This window comes from Stylophora pistillata, chromosome 7, assembly GCF_964205215.1.
Source record: "Stylophora pistillata chromosome 7, jaStyPist1.2, whole genome shotgun sequence".
NCBI lineage: Eukaryota > Metazoa > Cnidaria > Anthozoa > Scleractinia > Pocilloporidae > Stylophora > Stylophora pistillata.
In genome coordinates, this window is record NC_142525.1 from 3,527,501 (window position 1) to 3,554,373 (window position 26,873).

A 26,873-nucleotide genomic window follows, 5' to 3' on the forward strand; every position below is an offset into this window, starting at 1 on the left:
GTCTCTATGCTATAGTCTTCGTTGTAACATTAATCACGTTCTCATTTCGCAACAACATGAATCGCGGCGCGGGCGACTAATTTTTTCCGTATGAATATCCACAATATCTACCAGGATGGATCTATCCTTCGTAAATTCTGTATAAATAACAGGCACCATATCATTAAATTGACATTTTCCTGCTGCTGAATAACCAGAAAAAAGTAGAAAACAATCACTTCGAGAATTCTTCGTGGTAGCATTTCTTAGATCCCCCGTGTCGCGGTTTTGTGGATGTAAATGGCGAGTAAAGGCAGCTTCGCGGGAAATCGCGGGCAATCACAAGGCGCTCGCAGCATGGTGTTGTGTTTTGTCCCAGATTTTGTTCTGATGTGCCACTGTAGCCTTCCGGACAAATTTTTTGTCACTGGCCGATTTCAAGTCGCATTTGTCCAGAACAAATCTGAAATTGCCCTCTAGTGCGACTTGGCCCTAAGTACAGTGTGATAATTGTTGACACAAAGTGTGACATGTGTTATTACAAAGTACGACGAGTCTTTTTGCAAAGTGTGACAAGTGTTATTACTTCACAAAGTGTGGCAAATTTTATTTCAAACTTCAACAAGTGTTATTTCAAAGTACGACAAATGTTATTACCAACTACGGCAAGTGTTATCACAAAGTGTGAGTAGTCTTATTTTTACAAAAAACGCGTGGCATGTTTTTAAAGAAATAGTAATTGCCGAGGCTAGGAAAGGGGTTAGATAACTTGAACTACTTGCAGAATAAGACATCACGTCTCGAGTATCACATTCGACGCAGGTATAGAAACTGTAAAAACAAAATAACAATACTTTAAGAATCTTGAAATATATTTCGCTCTTCGAACCTCGTCAGTCAAAAAAAACCTCATGTAAGATGTATTAAAAAAATGTTTGTATGTTCCCGGACGTCATGTAACATGGGGTAACCTATTTCATGTGGTCTTGCGTCACTATCGTGCGTGGGACGCGGAAACAATTCCACTCGCTCTTCGAGTTCATCAATGAAGGTTCTGGTACTTTGTCTATCCGAACACCCTCAGATATTTGCCTCAGCATGGCGTCGTTGGAGTAAGACCCGGTAACGTTCATCTCGAACTTCTACGTTCTACTGCTGTGTTTCTGTTTACGATGCTTCTACAAGACTGACCGCTCTTCCTTTTTGACTAGTGACTTCATGTGCCCCTTGCCTCTTGTATATACAATCCTTGACGTTTATCTGATATAGATATCGCCACACTCCGCACATTTTATCTCATAAGTCACACTCTGTCGATCACAAGGCTCTCTCCCACCTTTTCTACACACTGAGCAATCCTCTCTTTCACATTTTCGTGATATGAATGGATCGGATCTCTGGAGTGTGAGTGAGTGAATACTTTATTAATGTGTCGAGAGATTTAGCTACCAAGCTAATTGGGGAAACAAAAAAAACAAAAAAAATTTTTCCTATCTACAATAATTTAAAATGATATTCATATGAATATAAACAATAAAATATAAAATCGGACATAAACAGACATAGATATAGATAAACAGACATGGAGTAACTTTGTAATTGCAACACCAGCTTTCTCTACCACCTTTATTTTGAAACTTTGCGGCTTTATTTCTTCCTGGTACCTCCTCTGTAGCTGTGACTTCGGTGTTGCTTGTACAAATATTACCGCTTCGTTTCCGCCCTTCTTGTACCAGTTGTTTCTCTTCATTACCCTCTCTTGCTCTCGTTCTTCCCTCCTCCATTCCTTTGGTCGATGTAATGGTCTTTCGCCCCCTCGATCAGCCTTCTCTCTCACTCTATACGCCTTAAGGGCCGAGTTGACAGCCTCGTATCTGAATTTCTCACTGTACCCCGAGTACTGCATCCTCAAAACCATTTCATTAACATTCTCCACCCGCCTCTCCCATGGCAACAGCTTGCAGCTGGCTACAACTAAGTAGAACTCTCAAGACCTCTTGAGTCAATACTGTCCTCTTAGTATTCCAACTTAAAGCAGATCTTGGTATGTGGATGATATCAACCTAGCAGTACAAGCAGCCCCCCCCCCCCTTCCCCCTTGGGATGAGATACAGAAATGGTGAGACCTACATGGATGAAAGTACCGCTACTGAAGATGAAGGAGTAAGCAACGACGAAAGGACAATGCTCTTGATTAAACAAATAGGAAACGACATCCACCCATCGATACAACTTGAAGTAGATTATCCGTCTGAGCACCAAGACCAAAAGCTACCTATTCGTGACTTAAAGGTGTGGTTAGAAACAAGAGGAAAGAAAATAGGGAATCAAGACGTTGACGTATCGGTGATTATGTACGAGTTCTACTCCAAAGAGATGGCGTCTAAAGCTGTCATTGACGCTAAATGCTTAAAGTGCTGCTATTTTATTTTTACAGTTTCTATACGTGCGTCGAATGTGATACTTGAGACGTGATGTCTTATTCTGCAAGTAGTTCAAGCGTGATGTGTTACGTTATTCTACAAGTAGTTCAAGCGTGATGTGTTATTCTGCAAGTAGTTCATGCGTGGCACGTTATTTCCAGAGAGCGACAGGTATTATCGCAGTGTTACAATTTTTTACAGACAACTATTGTAAGGAAGTGTGACAATTTTCGTACAAAGTGCAACTTTAAAGTTTAGAAGTGGTACAGAACAGACTTCAAAAGTCGCATATTTTCCCACTGTAGCCAAACTCTCGGCACAACGCAGGGATTTCATTTTCGTGTAGTGTAAATGAAAGGTAAGGATTCCAAATGTTCAGTTACACCCTTGCGAAAAGATCTAGGAAATTCCTAGGAAATCCTAAGATTTTCCTAGGAATTTCCTAAGAATATTCCTAGGAAATTCCTAGGAATAAGGTGTGAAATTTCACAGTAAATTGGGACGAAGAATTCAAAGAATTCCTAGAAATTTCCTAGGAAATTCCTAGGAGTGAAAAACTTAAAATTCGAAAAAAATCCTAGGAAATTCCTAGGAATTTCTTAGGATACACATTTCACTTTTGTCTGACCAAGATTAGGTCCCCAAGGAAATTCCTAGGAAACTCCTAGGAATTTCTTAGGAAAATAGGAAAAATAGAATATAGACACTTTAACAACTGCCCCACAAAGTGGAGGTAAGAGCCAAGAGAAGTATGAATGTACGGCTTGTAAACGTGTTCTCTCACGACAACAGACAATGGTAAATCACATGCGCTCTGTGCATCGTTACGTTGGACCGGGTAAGAAAATGTAATGTAATGCTTAAGCTTATATAGCGCATTTCACAATGTCTCAATGCACTTCAAGCTTCAATGATGCTTGTAAGTTTCAAAACCAGTACGAAAAAAACTATAGAATTGATAAGCAATTCTTTTATAAAAATGGCAATTAAGCTTAAGAAATTAGTTTCAAAATCCTCTCTTCCTCAACTGTTCCTTCTGAACCTACAACTATTCTTTTATTCCTCTAGCACTTTTTGAAAAAAAGCATCGCATTGATATTTCTTATTCTCAATGTTTTAGGTCTGATCTGAAAGCAAAGAGTGTCACTGAAATTTTGGAGAAGATTATGCTTCTAAATGGCAATTCCAGAAACCATGTTATGATAAGATTTCCAAACTTTAATGCTGTCTGTGGTTAGATATAAGAAAATATCACTTTTTAAGTCTCAATATGCCAGATTTGAAATTTCCCATCGCTTCAAATAAGACTTCCTTGTTATAATATTTAAGTAAAGATATGTTCTTAAGCTTTTTGTATAAAATATTCTAATCTGGCAAATAAATTGATACTTGATACTATCTATATTGAACTTAAGTTTACTTTAAATGGAAAGTATGTAGAATTCACCATATAATTGGAATAAATCAGGAGACAGTGCAAAATTATGTTGGCTGAATCTTACACATTGTGATAAACCATTTTTCAGGGATGCCTCAGGCTGATATAACTTTGTATTTCAGTGTGGTCAGAGTCGCTGTCCTTGCAGTATAGCATTTTTTATTATATGACTGGAGCACCAAACACATGGATTGAAATCCCACTTGAATTGCATTTGATTTAGTTTTCTGCTTGTATTCTTTACTACAGTAAATTTTTATTTCAATGTATTGTGATATGCAATTGAAGGATAAAAAATTAATGTTTTATTGGAAATTGTATAAACTTCAAGAATATCTGCTTTAAAATTAATGAGTTGTAAATTATAATGCAAAATAAAAAAAATTTGTGGTATATTGCAAGTAGTGACTTTTTGAAACATCTAAAATGGCACTTTTCTTTCAAAAGCTAAACTCACAAGTATAATTCTTAAATATTAAGGTTTTATTTTAAAAAATAATTTTTCCTAGTAACTTCCTAAGAATTTCCCAAGGATCAAGAATCTATTTTTTTTATGTAAATTCTACCTGTAATCATTCCTAGGAATTTCCTAGGAAATTCTTAGGAACCTAGTAATGTTTGTTCACACCTCTAGAGAGCTTAAATGTTTTTAGGAAAATTCCACTGACTCCTAAGAAATTCCTAGGAAATTCCTAGGAATCCTAGAAAGCTAGGAAACCATTTCGCAAGGGCAGAAAGGACTATAAGAGCTAAATAAAAAAAAAACGCAAAACAACAATGAAAATCGCGACTCTGGTTAACTTACTCGTAGATTTAAGCCATGGAATAAATACAATCCCTTTTCTCTCCAGCTCTTCACCACAAATATCAAACTTTATCAAAATGTCGTCTAATTCTCCCTTTTTGCGTTTTAATGTCAACGCCAACCTTTGATAAAGAGAGCTTTTTTTAGAAACGCTTATGCCGTAACTGCGTGATCATGGTCATATTTAACTGTTTCTAACACCGATGATCTTTGTTGCTAAAGTGTAGATGTGAAACATCTTTTTCATTTATTTCGTAATTTTACTTAAAAATTATTTTTACGTGGCTAATACGGAGCCTTACAGTCTCTTCTGCCAATTCTGATTAGTGGAATAAATAAGAAAACGACAGCTTGACTTTACGTGTCAGAAAACGACAGCTGCCCGAACGGTACCGATTATCTCCGAGCAACACTCGCATCATCAAAACATACATTATTCACAAATTTTTATGACTAGTTTGAGCAAAGGTCTTTCGAAAGCACTTTCATTCAAAATACTTGCATCGGCTGCAATGCACAGCAGGAAAGTATTCCACGTTTACTTTGTGTTTTATACAAGCGCTGTCTTCTTCACCGAAGGAAATTCAGAATCGAGTCCTCGTTCATCATATTTCAAAACTCTGACGAATAAGCAGCTTTTGGGTTATGTTGTCAAACGATTCAGATCTCCCAGTCTATTATCTTGTGGTCAGCGATGTCTGATGTCCTCTTGGTGTACATCCACAAACTTCAAGTCGTTTTCCGAGAAGGATGGCAAAGGAACTTGTGAACTGAATGCGCACAACATTTCAGTTTCTAATGAACACATCAACGTTGAGGACAGGGAACAAGTTACTTTTTCAATGCGCCTTAAGGTAACTTAAACTAGTCGTGTCTCAATTAAGAAAAGGAAAAAATTGACCCAATCCAAACTATCTTTCACCGATCAAATTTATCCCATTGCACATCTTTCTTGCACAAAAACCGAAAAAAGCCACCAAGGTTCAAAACCGGCCATTTTAATGATCCTTATCGCCTTTTCAGTCCTCAGGATAAAATCGCAATTTCCTGATAAGAGAAATTAATGCTTTTCAGGTGAACAATATCGATAATCAGGAATCTTTAATCATCGCTGTGTGAGGTCTGATGCCCAAAAGCCTGAGGGTTGGCCCAAAATAATAGTCTCACAAATTTCCTTGTAGAGCCAATTATCACTTCTTCACTAGAACCAAACTCAAGGTCATTTTAAGTGTTTGCTTTATTTTGACGAAAAATTTCGTTTTTGTACGTGATGAGGTTTGCAAGATAAAAAGTAAACAACATTGTGTTCTCTCTTGAAATTAGAGCGTCTAATAAACACAGTATTTTCTTTTCATTTCTACGTCACACAGTTTTCATCTTTGCATGTAAATAATCCTTATTGGGAAAATTTTGATCGGAAGTCCTGTCGGCGACACCTTTTGTTTTTCGTTTTTTATTCTCTTTTCAATATTCTTAGCAAATATTGTTCCTACGGTTGTATGCATATCACGATTGAACTCATTTTCCAAAACAAATGAATTATCTAAGTCGAAGACAGGTGTTTTGAACCAACATGTTTGTTCACGCGTAAGGCCCTTTCGTCTTGAATGGTTTGGCTCCAGCAATCAACTCCTTTTAACGCAGTCATTAAAGTTGATACTGGTAGGAACTTTGATATACACTTTCCGAATTTCAGCTTTCACTCTGAGCATTAACATATGGACAATGGCTTGTAGTTATGGCATGATTGCCTACGGCGGCAACTTTAACAGCCTCAAGAGGCGACAATCAGAAGAGCTGGATCTCCCCCGCACCGCAATGTTTGTTTGAGAGCAAAATCATCAAAGCCTGTCCCAAAAATCATTCTTCAGAAAAGAGCGCTTCAAAAAAAAAAACCCAAAATTAAAAATTATCAAAACTTTGTCCTCAATGTTTGAAATGAAAACAAGTATCCTAGCAGCAAGTTAATTTCAATTCAGCCCCACGCAAGACAATCCTGAGAGCTCATCAATATACATTGCACGGATTTTGATATGACTAAGGCTGTGGGACATTTTAATTATTGAACTGCAACTGCGTAATTAGTTCATCAGGCGGGAAGGGGTGGGGGGGGGGGGGGTTTGTAGGGCCTCTATAGCGGTGCAGCCGCTGCCCTGTGCTGCATGGAGAGTGGGCGGGTATATATTTCTGCTGTCGTACAAAATGAGTTAGTTTCCGGCGTTTTGAATCCTGAACTGGCTAACACTTTAAACAGCTTCGATGTGATGTCTATAGAGACAATAGCAATCCAACAGGCCGAAAATCTTAACCGCATGCGTTGCTATTCATTCACTTCAATATTATTCTTAATATTAATGTTACTCCTAATTTTATTCTGAATCTGTTCGCCGAGATTCCCAGCAGTCGTCTGAAACTGTTTTTACAGTTTTTACAGTTTTTTTTTCCTGAACAGAGTCGGGAATTGAAAGCCTTAGGGTTACTAACTTTCCCAAGCGTTTTGATAATTAAATAGGAACTTTGCGATCCCCAATCGGAGGTAATTGCATCCTCTGATATGGTGTTTAGCCAAATTACGATGATATTTTCTCTTCCAGTATATACTGTCTGTTATTGTGTCCATATCTTTTACAGGGATGTCAATTAGCCTTTTGCCTCAATGGTGGTTCTTGCTTGCATGACAGGGAAAACCAAACTTTCTCGTGTTCCTGCCAAAATCCCTGGACTGGTGAAAGATGTGAAAATAAAATGGGTAATTATGATGTGGACCTCAAAGAAAGGCAAAAGTTTATGAGTTTCACTTTTCACTTTTTTCAATGCGCCGTTCAATAACCTCTCCCACCCTAATGGATTGTCAAGAGAATACTAAGCCGGTAGACAGTGAAAGCATCACCCTTTATAAACAGAGATATGGAAAAAATGACCTCAGCTCATAATGGCACCTAATACATATTCACCTTTCAGCCCCTCAGAGTTACGAGCATCTAATATCTTCTCACACTATCATTGGAAATATTGAGAAAACAGCATGTAGAAGATACATATTGACCTTACGGTGTGAAGGATTAAAGATGCTGAGGTATAACTGAGAGAATTTTGTCTTTAAGTCACGAAATGAATTCCAACTATTTCATCTCCCTTCATCTTCCAGGGAGCTCCACGTGCCAGGAAATTTATCATAATAAATTGTAAGTTACTGGTAGAACATTTTCCACTCACTCTTAAATACAGTCAGTACCGGCTTCTTCCAGCACCAAATGATAAACTCCTGGTCAGTCTGAGTAAAAAGTACCTGTAATTACTTTGTAAATCGACTTTTACAATCCAGAGACGTATAAGTATTTTTGACCACTTCAATTCCTTAGGAAGACAGTAATTCACACTTTCAACCTGTTTTTTTCCTGCGAAATAATTCAAATTGAAAGCTCTAAAAATGATAACACGAGAAAACCATTCTGTGACTAAGGCCTCATCAAGTCAAAAAAAATACAAAATCTATCATTTTAAAGCTCCTTCATAAAAAATAAAAAGCGAGGCAAACGTTCCTACAGTTTTGTACTTTTAGTCATCAAACCACCATCCTTTTGATATACCTCTCACCTATTTTCTTATGACAGTTCTTTTGAGATCTCTGTCGTCATTTCTTCTAGGGCTGGTGGGAATAAGGCCTATTCATTACAAATAAGTTCTGACAAGGTTCCCGTGTACTGTCACATGACAAATCTTGGCGCATGCGGTGGATATGGATGGACGCTGGTTATGAAGATAAATGGCAAGCTGGTATGTATTTATTTGGTTCACCAATTGGGGCTCTTAGGTCTTTTACAAGGTGTCCAGTTAAAACAGCGAACTACTTTAACGATATCCTATTGCTTAAGCAAAAATATTTTGGCATTCCAAGATTTGTTTGCTTTATTTACTCATATTTCATATGCACTTTATCGTTAAGCTTAAAAACGAACAGAAGCCGCAATTTTCTTGCAGCCATATGCTTGTCATTGGTCGGGGTCGATATAGATTTTAGTCCAGTATCGATGTGCTTGAATGCACTTGTAACCATGCATCGTTCTATATTTGAAAATCATCATTCACTCAGGCCTTAGCGAGACCACGGGCAGCCCAAGCATACTGTGTGTGACTTCGGGTGCAAAGTGCATTAACGGTAATAAATAACATATTAAGATCGAATTTCGAGCGTACGTGTGGGCCGTTAAAAAAAGGACAAATTTTACAAAAAAAATAAGAAAAAGTTTAAAAGGATAATAAAAGCGAGGAATAAAACATGAGAAGTCTCCTTACCTTTTTTCCGTAGCCGTTTTGTAGCCAACAGTCGTTTTAACGCTGTTTTGGCGACTTGCTTTGTAAGGCGTGCGGTGTCAACAGTCAACTGTAAAAAAAAAATATATAAAAAAAAATTAAGAGAAACTTAAAAAGGAAAACAAGAGCGACGAATTTATGGTACGAAGTCTCCTTTCCTTTTTTCCGTAGCTTCTTTGTCCTTTACGGTCCTTTTAACGCTGTTTTGGTGACCTTCTTTGCAACGCGTGTGGTGCTACCGGTCAACTGTGTATAATAAAACTCAGGGCTGGAAAAATCAACCGATTCCGAACACCAACCGTCGCCGCTCGAAGGCCGATAAATTCCACAAAAGTCGACCGATCTCCCTCAAATTTGCACCCGCGAGAGAGCTTAGCTATAGCCTACCCGTTCCAACGGCAAAATTATCTAAATTCCGCTGCATCGATCCGAGAGCCGCTCCGTTTCACCACCCATTCTGGCAAAATCGCTTTTTAGGTACGCGTAATCCTTTTGCCCTTACTACGGGATTCAAATATAAAAGCTTGACGACCGCGTCTGTCGAATAAATGACAATCTCCCATGGGAGGGTCGTAGCCTTTGTCCTCTGGCAAAACTATCAGCACTAGGTGACGACCCGGCCCCTGGCGGATTGTCAGTTATTCGACAGACGCGGTCGCCAAGCTTTTATATTTGAATCCCGTCGTAAGGGCAAAAGGATTATATTACGTGTGCCTACAAAGCCATTTTGCCAGAATGGGTGGTAAAACGGAGCGGCTCTCGGATCGATGCAGCGGAATTTAGATAATTTTTCCGCTGGAACGGGTAGGCTATAGCTAAGCGTTCTCGCGGGTGGAAATTTGAGGGAGATCGGTCGACTTTTGTGGAATTTATCGGCCTTCGAGCGGCGACGGTTGGTGTTCGAGACCGGTTGAGGTTTCCAGCCTTGAGTTTTTTATACACAGTTGACCGATAGCACCACACGCGTCGCAAAGAAGGTCGCCAAAACACAGGCAGCCCAAGCTCACTACTAGAAAAGCGGACTTGACTTTTACAGTGTTGCGCAACGTTTTATATTTATAAAGGATTGTATGAGATGTTATGACATGACTCGGGCAGTCAGAGGGCCAATAACCAAAATCAACCAATCAAACTGCTCTATTGCCGGTCAATATTCTCTCAGTATTGAACCGGGCACTGTCCCGAATGGTCCCGAATGATACCGCACTTGTGTCCCTTTGAAATTCAGTCGTATAATAAACCTCTTATTAACCAAGTTTGCTCGGGACCGTACTGGAAGAATATCGGCCCTCGGTCTTTTCTGTACGGACCTCGCTGCGCTCGGTCCGTTCTGTCAAGACCTCGGGCCGATATTCTCCCAGTACGGCCCTCGCGCTTGGTTAATACGATATATTTATCGCTTTACCTTAAAAGAGAGAAAAAATGTCTTGTTTTGAAATAAAATAGACTTACCTTATTACCTTGTTGTTTTCTTTGTTGATTACTAACGTCTCAGGCCATTTTGAAGCATTTTCGGCGAGTTAGCGCTATTTTTGGTGTTCAACTGCTAAAAGAACACAAGGCTGGAAACACATTTTAAAAGTGACCGTCGCCTGAAGCGAATTTCCAATTAGGCTCCTTGAAACGATCGTGGACCCGTTCGCCGATCGCACATTATGTCGGGTAACAAAAATAAGCCCGGCGAGGGTAGCCAGCGGCCTGCAGTCAACAAACAAACCAGTTAGCTACACTGGTCGGGAGGCCGCTGGCTACCCTCACCGGGCTTATTTTTTAGCAGTTGAACACCAAAAAAGCGCTAAATCGCCGAAAACGCTTCAAAATGGCCTGAGACGCTGGTAATCAACAAAGAAAACAACAAGGCAATAAGGTAAGTCCATTTTATTTCCAAACAAGACATTTTTTCTCTCTTTTAAGGCAAACCGACAACATCTCATACAAACCTTTATAAATATAAAACGTTGCGTAACACGGTAAGAGTCACGGCCGCTTTTCTTGTAGTGAGCTTGGGCTGTCTGTGGCCAAAACAGCGTCAATTGGACCATAAAGGACAAAGAAGCTACGGGAAAAAGGAAAGGCGACCTCATATGATATATTCCTTGCTTTTGTTTTCCTTTTTAATTTTTTCTATAAATTTTCCTATTGACTGGTGACACCACAAGCGTTACAAAGCAAGTCTCCAAAACAGCGTTAAAACGACCGCTGGCAACAAAGCGGCTACGGAAAAAAAGGTAAAGAGACGTCGCATGTTTTATTCCTCGCTTTTATTATCCTTTTAAATTTTTTCTTAATTTTTTTTTTCAAATTTGTCCTTTTTTAACGGCCCACACGTGCGCTTGCAATTCCATCTTAATATGTTAATTATTACCGTTAATGCACTTTGCACCCAAAGTCACACACAGTATGCTTGGGCCACCTGTGGCGAGACAAACTTTGTAATAATGAATTCATCTTTTAATGCCATGTCTAGAGAACGTTTCACTATGATAACGAGTTCTGGAGCAATAAAAAAACTTTCAACCTTGAAGGAGGAAAGACTGGGTTTGACTCAAAGGAGACCAAGTTACCGACCTACTGGAACACACCATTCACAAGGATCTGTCTCGGTATGAAAATCGGTGAAAACGACAGCTTTATTGCAATTGACAAGCCGGCTAGCTCACTATATTCACTGATCGCTGATGGTAAATACCGCGCCACCTCATTGGGTCGTAACATGTGGAAGACGCTGATTGGCTCAAGGGCCTCTCTCCAGCGCAATTGCAACAGAGAAGGATTCAACGCGGTGGGTACTAATCGTAGTCATTCGAAAGCAAGAATCGGTTATATTGCCAACCAAGAAAACAATTGTGACTCCTGTGATTCCAGAATTGGTTTTGGTACTGGAGGTTATCACGATGACTCAAACACGTGTGGTAACCAAGCAACAAATAAGCCAGATAACGGGCACAGACATATCAGAGCTATGGGATATATTTTGGTGCAGTAAATTCTTTCCAAGATAAATGGTGATGCGAACAGAAGTGTTACGGTACCATTATCGAAATGTAGTTGATAGAGAAGCAGGGAATGGCCGCGAATACGTTTGAAAAACAGGAGGCCAAGCTATCGATGCAGTGAAACATGTTCTTCAACAAGATCTGTCTCGGTGTAGGGAACAATCAATATTCCATGCGTGCTGTTCCTAAAAAGTAGGAGAGCTATTTTAAAAAAGTTGCAACGATCGCTGCAGGTTGATACTGTGACATCTCTCAGGGGTCGTAACACGGTAAAAGGATGTGACGGCCTCACGTGGCTCGAATTCTTTGCAGCCGGACTATGTCATGGAACTATTCAAGGTTACCTACACTGCAATTTGACCAGTCTCGAGAAATTATCAGTCTTCTCTCGAATTTTTCTCTTGTGATTTCAAGAGTTCCTCTTGTTCCGCCGGAAGGATATTAAAATGATTCCAAGCGACAAACCAAGTAATAACTTTGAAACATGATGGCTCTCTGTAAACAATGATCGCTGATGGGGAAAATCACGTCACTTCACTCAGCTATGGAACGTGGAAGAAGCTGATGAGCACAAAGGCTTCATGAATAATCAGTTTTAATGAGTGTTTCGCGATTTATTTGTTTCGATCGGCCTAACGTCGGAAAAGGAACTGTTGCTAACCACCAAAAGAGTAATAAGCAGATTTGGAGCATGTAAAAATGAATAGATAGATTTTAATTTTTGTAGTAATCTTAACTCCTTCACATCCACAAATCTTAACATTATTTGCTAACAGCGAGACTTTTAAAAATCTTTCGTTGTTTTAATCGTTATCGTTGTAATTATAGTTATCTTTATCGCACCTTTATCGTGCGGCAGACATTCTCTCCTTGATGATTATAAAACCGAAGCCTGAGCTTCAGCTCTCAAAGTGGCTGTGATACAATTTCTTGCAGTTGATACCTAAACTGCTGCTGCTCTTGGAATCATGCAAAAACTTCTAGTTTCATTTGGTCCATTCAATATTTTGGGGTGAGTTTTCAGATATCGATAGGAAGTAACTATCAAGAGATTATTTATGATAAAATGATATCAGTAGTTATTTATCCCAATAAACGTAAGATTACTGACTTTTTGACTCGCAGGAATGGGGAGAGGAGGAATGGGGAGAGGGAGCTAAAACAGTCTGTATCCCGCTTTCAGAGTTCGTTAAATGCAAACCTGCTAAAGAAAAAAAAGAAAGAAAGTGAATGTACGAGCATTCCACACTTTTTCAGATATGTTGTGGTTTGCGAGACAAGCCCAGCGGTCAGGTATTCAAGCAAGGTCAAACTCAAACTGCTGTTTTAAGCAAGCAGGGGGCCACAGGTATTCTCGGTATGAGGGTTGATTTAATCAAATAAATACCCTTCCACTTATGATTAGCGTTCGGCCCTCTTACCACTGTTACAAAAATATATGTTCAGAAAAAAAGTTCGGCTAGATTGAAGATGGCTCAGAACGCGGTTTTGTTAAACAACGACTGAGCTCTGTTTAAATAACCAGCCCTATCTTTAGCTTAGCTTTGTTTCAACTACGGCACCATATGTCAAACGTAAATCAGATAGGCTGTACAAGTGGTCGCTGGAAAACGCCAGCGACACGAAGACTGCCGAGCACGCCTCGAGCATCTCCGATCTCACGATTGTAAATGAACCCTGTCAGTCACGTGCTTGTCATCGTCTAAACCTTTATTAAAGAAGTAATCACTTCATAATATATTGGGGAGTGTTAAATGTTTCAGGGACACTTTTTTTCGTAAAGGTTAGAGCTGGCTTCCTTTCCAATGGGGTTTCACAACATATTGTCCTTTTTCCTATTTCAAAAATCCACCAGGTTCATCGCCAAAGGAACCTCCAGCTTAGATTCTCGTTCATCATATTTCAAAATACAGGAAAATAAGCAACTCATTGGATTTGTTGTCGGGAAGTCTTACTCTCCCACTCTGTTATCGTGTAGTCGACAAAGTCTTAGCAATCTGTGGTGTACGTCGATAAACTTCAAGTTTTCCTTAGACGGACGATGAAATCGAAGGAAATTGTGAACCCAACAAGCATGACATCTCCGTTGTAAACGAAAACATTTACTTTAATGACCGCGATGGAGTCATTTTCTCATTTCTCTTTAGGGTAATTAATGTTTTATTGCATTCATTAGTTAAAAGCGTTATACAGAATTTTTATCTATCGCTGACTGAATTCAAACCAGTCATTTGATTATCATATTACATTAACAAAAAAAACCTTCACTGTAAGTGTAAGCGAAAGCGAAAAACGTAACTCGGTTGAGGCCTTACCCGTAAAAATCAAACATCAACTCCGCAGTAATCTTCAGGTAATCAAACTTAGATACTATATGAATGTAGAATTCAAAAATAACTTAAAAGATATCTTGCCCCAAGTCACTTTGTGAGCCAACTTTCATCTTTTCGTGATTATTCTGAATTTTCAGACCATAACTTCTTCGCGAAAAATCGTACTGAGATTGAATAACTCCATTAGACTGTTTTGAATCCATTCCTTAATAGTTTCCGGCGTTATCCACTTTATCCTTTTTGAGACGGATAAATTAATATGGTTATTGTGCTAGAATCTGCCATTAATTCACTCCTTGTGGCGTAAGTTCTCGTGAAAGCTCAGTGAGGCATAATGGCGCATGAAATTTGCAATTTCACGAATTTAAATGGCTTCCAACCTGATTTCTCTTTGTATGTTTGTCTCACTTTCAAAGACATCTGGTTGCGTACGTGCTTTGGATTAAAGTATAACAAATAAACAATGTGGAGCTTTTCTATTGAAATTGGATAATTAAATTAAAAGAATATTTCTCTTTCACATATCATGAGTGACAAAGCTTTCATCTTTTTGTGTAAAGAGGCTCCCTCCATCATTAGTTTTGAAAATTTCCCGGCAGATTTAGCCATCCTGTCGGAAAGAGAAATTTTTAAAATGTTTATACTCCTCAGCTTTTTTGTTTCAGTTTCTTAAAAAAAAGAATTTCTGTACTTTTATTTTACGGAAAAATTAAGACTCCCTTTCAAAGTAAATGAACTTGACTTTACTTGTCGACAGCTGTTCAGAGCTTATGTTAGTATGTTATTTGCCTTTCTTTTTCAGTTTCTTAAAAAAAAGGATTTCTCAGCCAGTATAACCTGAAAGTATTTAAACATCCCCTGTGAAATAAACGGATTTGACTTTACTTGTCGACAGCTGTTTAGAGCTTATGCTAAAGCGATCGATCTAAAACTGTCTGGACATTTACCAACCATTACTGGGTATCTTCTCCACATGCGAATATTAATAGAATCCTTCAGACTTCTTGATTACGACTGAGTCTCTTTACTCGTAAGAGTTATACTACTTTTGGTAACTTCGAATTCGGAATCTCATTCAGTTTTCCAAGGGAAGATATTTCAACAATCCCAAGTATTTTTTTTTTCTAAATCAGTGAAGTTGTCATCCTATTCCGGCTGACTTCTCCTGGTGATGGACTTAAAGAGCTGTCATGTTGATAATTTTGTTCCAGACGACAGATCTTGTATCCATATATGAAAATCGAGGAAACATGAGAAGCAGCTTAAACACAGTTTGTAGATAAAATGTGGAAACTTCACCTGAAATCTTACGTTATCGTGATCGGGAGAGACCCCTCTCTTAACTTGCATATCAACACTTTAGCAATTTCTAACAAAGACTCGGAATTCTTAAAATGCAAGCGTAGGCAAGGCTAAAAAAAGCATATCAGTGGAGATTTTAAACACCAATTAGGACACAGATTGCCTCAAACCCGAGAGTATCTCTCTAGTTTTCATCCACCGACATCTTCAAAACAACTCAATATATAATTGTGTTTACAAAACTTATTTGGATAATTCTGAAAATTAACAAAGCCATCTCTTAGACCGTTAAGCTTCGTTTGCTTATCTTCTACATGTTCTCCATAAGTTATGGCGACGCAAAAAAGGAGAATTGGAAAACAACCAAACCATTTTGAAACATGTGTCTGAAACCCTTTTTCACGGGCTATAAGTAAACGAAACTTTTTTTCTCAAACGTTAGTCGAGAAGATCGCTCTTAGCGAGAGCGGCACTTAATTCCATAAACCTCACGTTTTTCTCCCAGCCAACAACGCCAACTTTTTTGTTAACAAAAGTATCAATATGTAAAGTACACGAAAAGACACATTTTAGCCTAAAAAGACCGTTTGTAAAATGGCGTCGTCAAAAAGTGGTATTATTTATAATGAGGCTTTGTGACTGGCTATTGTCGCCCTCTGAACGTTAGCATTCCTCTTATTTATAAAAACTACAATTGTCACAATCCGAAGCTGTTTCCTATCCTAATGCGTTTTAAGAAAATTTTCGATATATCAATCCGCTTGTCATGCCATATTCATGAAGCTTCATGCTTTTTCTCAGTTTTTAACCGGCGCCTTCGAAACCAAAATTATAACAATATAACCTGACAAAAAGGGTTCCAATATTTCCGTTTTTCCCGATCAATTCTGTCGACAAGCCTACAGGGAGTTCTCTTAACGTCTTCTACTAAAAATGGATGGAGCTCCATCCAAAAGATTTAAATATTTACCTGACAACATTAAAAATTAATACATTTTGGTGGAAAGGTTTTCCTTAACAAAGGAAACAGACTTAAATCTACTACACCTTCTTTTAAGACCGAGGATAAGCAATATGCATCATACAATATAATCAATATCAGGTTTATTCCATGTAACAAAAAACATGTAACATTATACATAAAACGTATAATGAACGTCGGGTTACTTCTTCTGGCAAGTTGATTACGTAATCGTTTCTACCGTCTCGTAGAGGATATCACATGCATGCAATAATGTTTTGCTGATCATATTCCAAAATCTTCTGATAAAAATTACTTTTCTTTTTTCAAAAAGATTTAAATTAAAGCTTAGTTCTATCGGTAAAGTAAAAAAACTATAACTCTTAATGAAAAGTAAAACCGCAATATTGAAAACTTCGGTTGCCATGACGACGCTGTTCTTTTCATACGTGGAAGAATTAATGTTACGTTCACTGCACGCACTGAAGATATCAATTTCTGAAGCAGGAGAGATTCTAGCTTCCTGGCTGGCTCCGCCTGCTAACAATCACTATGGCCGTTTGTTACCATTAGCTAAGGATAAAGTATCATCTCTTTCGAGCGACTATGTTGTCTATTTTCTCCAGGGTTGTCATATGACCGGTTGCCTCAATGGTGATACCTGTATTGGCGACATAAAAAGGCAAACTTTCTCGTGTACTTGTCAACAACCTTGGATCGGGGAAAGATGTCATATGATCAGTCTCGGCGCATGCGGTGGGGGTGAATGGACGCTGGTTATGAAAATAAACAGCTCTCAGGTATAAATTTGTTAAACTGTAATGCTCTCAAATCATCACTGGTCACGGACAACCATAGTGCGGAGGCTTCATTCAGCAATGTTTAACAATTATTGGACGAGGTTGAGCAAAATATCGTGATTTGTCCGTGGCGAGCAGATCAGTTATTTGCCGAAGCCGAAGGCGAAGAGTAAAATATCGACTGGACTGGACTATTTTTTGGACCATTTTTGGACCATTTTTTTTACCCTTTTTTGGACCCTTTTTTAGACCATTTTATAATGGGGGAAGCACACTATTGGTGCTCAGAGAGGGGTGGGTGCAGTCAATAAGTACTAAGGGAGGGTGGGAGGTAGAGTGTTATTACTCAGGGAGGGTAGAAGGTGGTTGTAATTGTAAACACTACTGGTTAATGGAGCTTTTACTCGATCGTGCAAATTAGTTTAATCGGTTTTTTGACTGACTTTTTGTATATCAAAATTTTTGCGGTGGGCCGCCGCGTTTCTTCTTTTTGTTTTTTTTTTGTCATGCGAAAGCGAAACTGTCACGTAAACACCGGATTTTCATTTGTATTGAAAATATCGAGTTTACGATCCTCCACTCTTGAGTTGCCAGTCTGGCATAGGTTATGCGTATGCCTTTTGAGGCGACTTGTGCCCCAGCAGTTTTCCTTTGTCTATACAGTATCCAATTACCAGATTTATCTATCCTCCTTTGTCACTGATGTTATCAGACGAGATCACGGAATTTCCGGTCCTTAGCCCTTGACTTAGCCGCATATTGAATTCACAAGCCGCGCATCGCAATTTTACCGTTTATACGTTTACTATATAAAATCATTGTTGGTACAGTCGTACAAAACAACCTTCTCTCGGGTGTTTCGAAAACGCAGACTGCAGACCTCGAAAACACAGCCCTTTAAAACGCAGACCTCGAAAACACAGACCTCGAAAACGCAGACCTCCAAAACACAGACCTCGAAAACGCAGACCTTGAAAACGCAAACCTAGAAAAATTTGTTTTCGAATTTTCGAAGAGAACATTGGTTCACGCGCAGACGTCCAACGTCAAGTGCGGAACAAACCATATATGGCTAATGAAATAGACATTCGCGGTGTACCACATTCCTTGAATGCAAAACTTCAAGTCCCTCGGCGATATCAATCACTGCCTTGAGAAAAAGCGGTAAAAAATGTTGAAAGGCTTCGCCGGCTTGTATGCTACCAAGGCAAAACAATAATTCGAGGAGATCTAAACATGAACATCAAGACCGAATGGCACGAAATCAAAACACTCGTATTCCATCATTATAGCAACCGGTTTAAGACCGATTAAAATAATTTCTACGATCGAGTAAAGCTCCATTAACCAGTAGTGTTTACAATTACAACCACCTCTCACCTCTCCCTGAGTAATAACAGTCGGCCTCTCACCCCTCCCTCAGTACTTATAGACTGCATCGACCCCTCCCTGAGTACTAATGGTGTGCTTTCCCCCCTACAAAATGGTCCAAAAAAAATGGTTCAAAACATGGTCCAGTCCAGTCCAGTCCATAATTTACCCTATGCCGAAGCCGAAGGCGAAGGCAAATAATTAATCTGCGAGCTCCGACACTGACAAATCACGATATTTTACGATAACCGAGTTCAATAATTGTTTTATCATTCCATCACCGAGTTTGTTTTCAATTTTTGGGGGGCAAGCAGCAAGCGCGCACTGCTGCCAGAAATCAAATGTTTTCCTTGTTTGTTTTGGTCGATATAATCTCTGAATACTACGCATGAGCAGAATATTATTTATAGCAAAAACGCAGTTAGACGGTAGTACGCATGAGCAGACCATTACTTGTTGGCAGATTTCTGTAGGTCACGTGGTCGGTTCCCAGCCAATGAAAATGGGGGAAAAAATCCATAGAATGATAATAACATTTATCTGTCAACAACCTATGAGGGGATGCCTAAGTTATACGACCAGTAAAGGCCTTTAAGTCTGTTATTAAAAAATCTCTCTTGTTTATCTACACTGACTAGGGAACTTTTCATTACCATTCTAATCTCTGGAGCAACAGTCAAACCTTCAATATTGACGGAGGAAAGACTGGATTTGACTCACAAGAGACCAAGTTACCGACCTATTGGAACGCATCTTTCGCCAAGATCTGCCTCGGTATGAAGATCGAACAACATATTAACTTCATACTCTTCAACCAGAAAGCTAATTCCCTCTACTCAATAATCGCCGATGCAAACCATCGCACGACGTCATTGGGTCGTGACAACTGGATGAAACTGATTGGCTCACAAGCATCGTTACAGCCCAATTGCAACCAAGAGGGGTTTAATGTGAGGAGCGATAGATCAGGAAGACCGGAAGCTCGCATTGGAATCCTTGGAAACAACGAGAACAACTGCAACACTTGTGACTCTTGAATTGAGTTCGCCACAGGAGGTGTACACGATGGTTCCAACACCTGTGCAGACGAAGCTTAGTATGGTATTATACATATCAAAGCGATGGGATACATTTTGTACAATGAGATAGGAACAAGCAATGGAGATGTGCTTCAAGGTTGCTGCCGAGTTTTGCAGAGTACAACCTTCCTTGTTCCTCAGGGACTTAGTTCCCTGACTCAACACTCGGGGCACAGGACCCTCAGCTCCGTATCGATTGGAGCTGCGAACGAGATTAGTGTAATAAGCCCACGCTCATTCGATGAATTATTCTTTCTTCTTTACAGCTAAAGTTCGCCATCGAAAGAAGTAAATTGTTACTTTTTCAAAAAAAGTATGACGCCACTCTGTTTTTTTTTTTTTTTTTATGTTATTTCCGTAAAATAAAGGTGGAAAACGTCTCGGGCGATATAGGAACCTTCAAAAACTCGAACTAATTGCTGGCTGGCTGGCTGGCTGGCTGGCTGGCTGGCCGACTCACTGAATGAGTAGCTTTAGAAGACTTTTACAGAAAAATTACACTTATATTTACAACCTAGCCGTGTGCATGACCCGGAAGAGTCTTATTAGGAAAGTTATCGTTAGGAAGCGCGCGATCGTTAATTCAACCGGCCATGTTATTGTGCAGTTATTTATTTAAAGATTTGCACACCAATTACAATATACGGGTAGTACAAATAGTAAGACATTATGGCAATAATAATTTAAAAACAGAAAAAACAAATTTTAAAAAACCCTTCCCCGATCCATCAACCAAAACTAAATGATAAGTTAATTGATTAATTAATAATTAACAAGTGCATGCACTATATAAATTTACTCTTCTACATTTGAAACAGGTAATCTTAAATAAACCAACGTCGTCCCCATCAAAAACGTTATAAGGGTGCTTAAAAAATTATTATTTACATTGGCACTTGAATAAACCCAAGTATTCAGCTAACTTTATATCATCAGGGATACTATTCCACATGGTACAAATTCTATTAAAGAAAGTCCCGAAACTGCGAGGTACTATTTCTATTTGTCCTAAGATAAAGTTTAATTAAAGTTTGATTTGGAGTTAGAGTCCACGGTAGGGGGGACGGGGCGGGAAGAGGTACTCCCCTACCCTCATCGTTTTTCCACAGTCGCTCGCCCCTATTAGTTCAAATTTCTTTCTCTCCCCAGCCCTCCGCTTCCGTTAAACTGAATGATGACGGCCGTAATTCTCGCCAAGAAATTACTGAGCACACTTCCGCCAAAATTACGCCTTCTCTGCAGGCTACAAGTTAGAGTTTGAAGACAGTGTCCGCTAATATTCTCCAGGGTTGTCAGATAACCGGTTGCCTCAATGGGGGTTCCTGTATTCGCGACATAAAAAGGCAAACTTTCTCGTGTTCCTGCAAAACTCGTTGGACTGGTGAAAGATGTGAAAATAAAATGGGTAATTATGACGTTAACCACAAACAAAGGCAAAAGTTCATGAGTTCGACTTTTCATCTTTTTTCAATGTGCCATTCAATAACCTCACCCACCCTAAAAGATTGTCAAGTGAATAGTAAGTCGGTGGAGAGTGAAAGCATCACCCTCTGTGAACAGAGATATGGAAAAAGTGAACTTAGCTCGTAATGGCACCTAATACATATTCACCTTTCAACCCCCAAGAGCGACAAGCATCTAATTTCTTCTAACAGTATCGTTGCTGAATCAATCACACAATTCATGGGAATTAAGGAAGTAAGCATCAACAAAAGAATCATTTGATTGTCAATCAAAGTCTCCTTGTCAGTGCCATTTGAAATGTATAAAGAACAGTATGGAGAAGATGCATATTGACCTTGCGGTGTAAAGAGTTAAAGATGCTGAGGTATAACTGAGAGAATTTTGTCTTTGAGTCACGTAAAGAATTCTAACTATTTCATCTCCCTTCATCTTCCAGGGAACTCCACGTGCAAGGAAATATATCATAGTAAATTGTAACTAACTGGTAGAATACTCAGTAATTCAGCTAGACACCGTCAGTATTGGCTTCTTCCAGCATTAAATGATAAAGTCCTAGTCAGTCTGAGTAAAAAGTACCTGTAATTACTATGAAAATCGACTTTTACAATCCAGAGACATAGAAGTAATTTTGGCGACTTTAGTTCTTGAGGAAGACACAGTAATTCACACTTCCAACCTGTTTTTTTTTTTTTCCTGGGAAATAACTCAAACTGAAAGCTCTAAAAATGATAACATGAGAAAACCGTTCTGTGACTAAAGCCTCAAAAAGTCAAAAAAATACAAAATTTATCATTCTAAAGCTTCTTCATTAAAAAATAAAAGGCGAGGCAAACATTCCAACAGTTTTTTACTTTTGCGTCTTCAAACCGTCACCCTCATGCATATACCTCTTACCTCTTTCCTTACGGCAATTCTTTTGAAATCTCTGTCGTCATTTCTTCTAGGGCTGGTGGGAATAAGGCCTATTCATTACAAATAAGTTCTGACAAGGTTTCCGTCTACTGTCACATGACAAGTCTTTGCGCATGCGGTGGATATGGATAGACGCTGGTTATGAAGATGAATGGCTCCCTAGTAGTGTACTTATTTGGTTCACCAATTATGTCTCTTCGGTCTTTTACAAGACGTTCAATTAAAACAGTGAACTGCTGTAAGGATATCCTATTGCTTACGCAAAAATATTTTGACATTCCAAGATTTTGTTTGCTTTATTTACTCATATTTCATAAGCACTTTATCGTTAATTAAGCATAAAAACGAACAGAAGCCGCAATTTTCTTGCAGCCATATGCTTGTCATTGGTTGGGGTCGAGATAAATTACAGCCCGGCCAGTTTCGATGTGCTTGAATGCACTTTTATCCAGGCATCCTTCTACGTTTGAAAATCATGACTCACTCAGGTATTACCGGTAAAAACTTTGTAATCATGAACTAATCTGTTCATGCCATGTCTAGAGAACATTTCACTATGATGACGACCTCTGGAGCAATAAAAAAACTTTCAACCTTGAAGGAGGAAAGACTGGGTTTGACTCAAATGAGACCAAGTTACTGACCTACTGGAACACACCAATCAAAACGATCTGTCTCGGTATGAAAATCGGTGAAAAGGACACCTTTTTTGTAATTGACAAGCCGGCTACCTCACTATATTCTCTTATCACTGATGGTAAATACCGCGTCGTACCACGTGGAAGAGGCTGATTGGCTCACGGGCCTCTCTGCAGCGCGATTTCAACAAAGAAGGTTCAATGCGGTGTGTACTAGTCCTCGTAGTTCGAAAGCAAGAATTGGTTATATTGCCAATCAAGAAAACAATTGTGGCTCCTGTGATTCCAGAATTGGTTTTCGTACTGGAGGTTATCACGATGACTCAAACACGTGTGGTAACGAAGCAACGTATAATCCAGATAACAGGAACAGAGATATCAGAGCTATGGGATGTAGTTTGGTGCAGTAAACTCTTGAAGGATACATGGTGGCGCAGCATAGAGAAGTGCAGCAGTTGCCAGTTTCGAGATGTAGTTGGTAGAGAAGCAGGGAATGGCCTTCAAAATTATGGAGCAGAGCTGGCCGTCATAAAATCCGTGAACGAGAATAATATCATACTAAACCTGGTTACGAATCAGCCAAAAGTGCAAGCGTTAGGCGTGTGGATTGGACTGTCCAGATATGTTTTTCGAGATTATGCGTTCTATTGGGTCGATAATACTCCCCTGGGAATTTATTCTGCATGGGCTGGGTCACAGCCAAGCAGCATCCGAGAAGAATGTGTCCACACGTTTACTGAAGGGCAGGAAAATGGAAAGTGGAACGACAATTATTGTAGTTTGAGCGGGAGGGAGCCACCATATAAATATCCTTTAATTCTTTGCCAAAAAGGTATTTCAAAGTAGCCCGTGAGTGGCTCTTACTCTTTCAGTCCCTTCACTTTGATATACACACCCCAACTGCCTTCATTTTGAAAGAAACCATTTTATTTATATTCTATGCTTGAAAGAAACTTTAATTTTAACCGTAATTAAAACACCGACCAAATTAGTGGAACATTAAGAGTAATGGAATGGCAGTTATAGCATCAACCATGGACCTTTGTCAGTGAAAATATTATTTATGAAGAATATAGTAAAATAAGATATTATCAGCTTTTGTCTGCTAAATCTTTATTCGTATGATATTGACAGAATGCTATCTTCGGTAGAACATCTCATGAATGCCCCTAACCGCCATCTTGGAAAAAATATTCGCCATCGCCTGCGTATCCCAACTTCCCTACTTTCCTGATCGACGTTAGAACGTCGTTAATCGTGAATCATCCCTTGGACTCGTCAAAAGAATTCGTTTTCAAGCTTGACATGTGTCAGTAATCCGGTTTAAAAATCTCTTCTCATGAATTGGTCGGTGAAATCGTCGCTACATAACAAACACATTTTTAAGTTAAATCTCAACACACTTCAATTGCATCATCTGAATTAGAATAGTTTTCTCATCGTTCTTTGGTAACCTTTTCTATGTCTTCTTGCAAATAGCTCTCAGCCTCTTTCGTTCAGATTATAGTTCTTTCATTTGCGGCAATTTATAAGTGAATGTTATCAAAAATTATCCGAAGATTACAGAAAATATTCCATATGAAGACTTCGGCTGTAGTAACGCGGTAGCCGATAACGGAGACGAAACACCTTTATTATCACAGAGTCGAGACAAGATAAGGCAATTGCAGCATGTAATAACATATGAATATCTACTCAGAAGGATATTTTTAGTTAGTTTGTTGATAATGGAGTGTAAAAATATCTTGTTGTTCTTCGTCTTTCAAACTACCACCGTTATTTCAAATTAGGAATATATATCAGATTCTCATTCATCATTTTTTGAAACGCAAGAAAACAAACAGCCTCTAGGATACTCTGTCAAAAGATTTGATTCTCCCATTTAATTTGTTATCGTGCAGTCATGAATGTCCGCGAAATTCGTGGTGTACGTCCACGAACTTCAAGTTAGGCTCCATCATGAAGGAAGGCGAAGGAAAATGCGAACTGGACAAGCACAACGTCATTGTAATTTACGACGACATCCACTTTTCTGAAGAGGAGGGAATAACTTTCTCAGTGCTGCTTAAGGTAAAAGAACTTAAGTTGTTATCATATCACATATCTTTTTAAAATGCATACAAATTATAACAATACGAAAATGCAATGTCTTTGGGAAACATCATCATTTCTAGAATCATTCGTACAATTAATTTTTGTGCCTGCCATTTTCCCCGCAAGATCTCTCGATGTTTCGAATGGATTGTTTCATGCACTTGCATCCGAAAGAATTAAATTCATCATGATCAACAACCCCGGACAAAACTGTTGAGACATTTCAATGCAATTTTTAATTTCCCGCCATGCAACAATCGTTTCCAAAAGGAACAATCTTGTCCCCCTCTCCACCCCTGGTACAATGTTGTTGGGGGCTTGACAGCTCAAGCATGCGTTTCTTGTGTTACAGCAAACAACATTGCAATAGGGGAGGGGGGAAACAATCTTTGAATTTGCGAAGGTGAGCATTTTTGTCAGGGTGAGTGCAAAAAACAGGTTTTTTTGTAATGTGTCTCAACAGGTTTTGTCCGAGGATGGAGGTGTTATTTTTTCAATGCTATAAGAAGTAAACAGCTTTTTGAGAAGCAAACAGGCCATTATTACTATGATTTAGTTAACAAATAGAGAAGCCTTGACTGTGCTCTGTTCTTTAGTAAAGCCCGCAGGAAGCAGCTAGAGCACGAAAGGAGTGTAAGGAGAAACACGAGACGTTGTCGAGTGTTTCTCCCCACTTCTTGAGTGCTCTAGCCGCTTCCTAAGTGCTTTACTACAGAACAGAGCACAGTCAAGGCTTCTCTATTTGTTTTATAATAAAGAATCTGTTAAATTCCCCACACATTACTTGCAATTTTCAAACAAACTTTATTTTCAAAGCGAACAACAGTGTCGTCAGCATGCTCTATACTTTGACAGAGCACGCTTACAATAAGCCAATCAGAATCCTTGTTAGAACGGGCCACCTAATTTGATTGGATGAACAAGACCGAAGCTGTCAAAATGTCAAACCATCAAAAGCTATCACGAAGAATCGCAAATCTTGCTTAATAATTCGAATGCATAAAAGTGTATTTTTTGCGTACAAAAACATATATCTGTAGTAACATGATTAATGAAATCCGGCCGAATTTTGGCCCATGAAAACCTGGACGTTATCAACGTGACAATTTGAAAACAACTGCTTAGACCCTGTGGTTGGAACTTTACAAACTGCTGCGCTCTGTTGTTCTGTGAATAAACAACGGTCGAATTTACAGTAGCGTGAGGATTTTTTGAACTGTTGGCTGCATCAGAGAAACTTGGCTGCGATGGTCTTCTATTCAATGCACCAGAGAGGATATCTGAACAAGCCCTTAGCTGTCCACTAGATGGACGAGTGTTGTAATTCCTCAGGCTAGCTTCATTGCGATGACGAGAGATAGCCATTATGTGCCGCGATGTAACTTGCGCGTTGGACCACAGCGTGATTGCAGTGGCTCTGACACTATGGTTAGTGTAGATTCTCGAAAGAGACGCTAGTTTAGAAATTTCTTTCATTATTCCTTCAATTTTGTTGACCCCCAGAGGCTAGTTGTCGTACGAAACTTTAACTTAAGATTTCACGGCTCGCGTTGGGTACTGAAAAAGTGCTTCGCAGGCAGGATTTAACTTCTGGATAGGCCAAGCTCTTTGTTGCTCATTTCGTGGAGGTTCTTGGCAACTTTTCTTTCACTACACCAGGCTATTAAAAAACGGCAACGAAAAAAAAAAAGATTTTTATTTGTATTTTGGTGTTCATTTTCTAGAGAAAGTTATAGTTGTTGGTTAGAAACGTGTGTGCTAGCCAGTCTTAAAATCGTCCTCTTTCCTTGATTGTTTGTTTTTTTTTTTTTTTTTTTGGCACGAAAGTTTAGCAAATGTGCGTCCACTCTATTCGAGGTTTTCATATGATATTTATTATATTTTTGCAACAAAAAAACCCACCTTCAAAAACTCGGATAGCCCATATGGCGGATTGTTTGGTTTTCTTTGTTTCTACTCGTACA

At 39.0% G+C, this 26,873-nt stretch overlaps 1 protein-coding gene, 1 long non-coding RNA gene and 2 pseudogenes across 2 annotated transcripts; all 4 read left to right on the forward strand.

Annotated features, from left to right (window-relative positions):
• Positions 1–3,136: 3,136 nt before the first annotated feature.
• Positions 3,137–4,233, forward strand: LOC148726218 (uncharacterized). The gene is made up of 2 exons (XR_015989848.1): positions 3,137–3,240; positions 3,523–4,233. It is a non-coding gene; the product is annotated as an uncharacterized LOC148726218 (long non-coding RNA).
• Positions 4,234–5,094: 861 nt separating this feature from the next.
• On the forward strand, positions 5,095–13,066 carry LOC148726219 (uncharacterized). Its single transcript, XM_088728153.1, has 5 exons — positions 5,095–5,499; positions 7,277–7,394; positions 7,794–7,830; positions 8,293–8,422; positions 11,427–13,066. Exons 1-5 carry the CDS (start codon positions 5,095–5,097, stop codon positions 11,943–11,945), a joined length of 1,209 nt encoding a protein of 402 aa, XP_088584279.1. The 3' UTR covers positions 11,946–13,066.
• Positions 13,067–13,195: 129 nt separating this feature from the next.
• Positions 13,196–20,071, forward strand: LOC148726220 (uncharacterized; annotated as a pseudogene).
• A 193-nt stretch (positions 20,072–20,264) lies between these two features.
• On the forward strand, positions 20,265–23,225 carry LOC148726221 (uncharacterized; annotated as a pseudogene).
• The last annotated feature ends 3,648 nt before the right edge of the window (positions 23,226–26,873 follow it).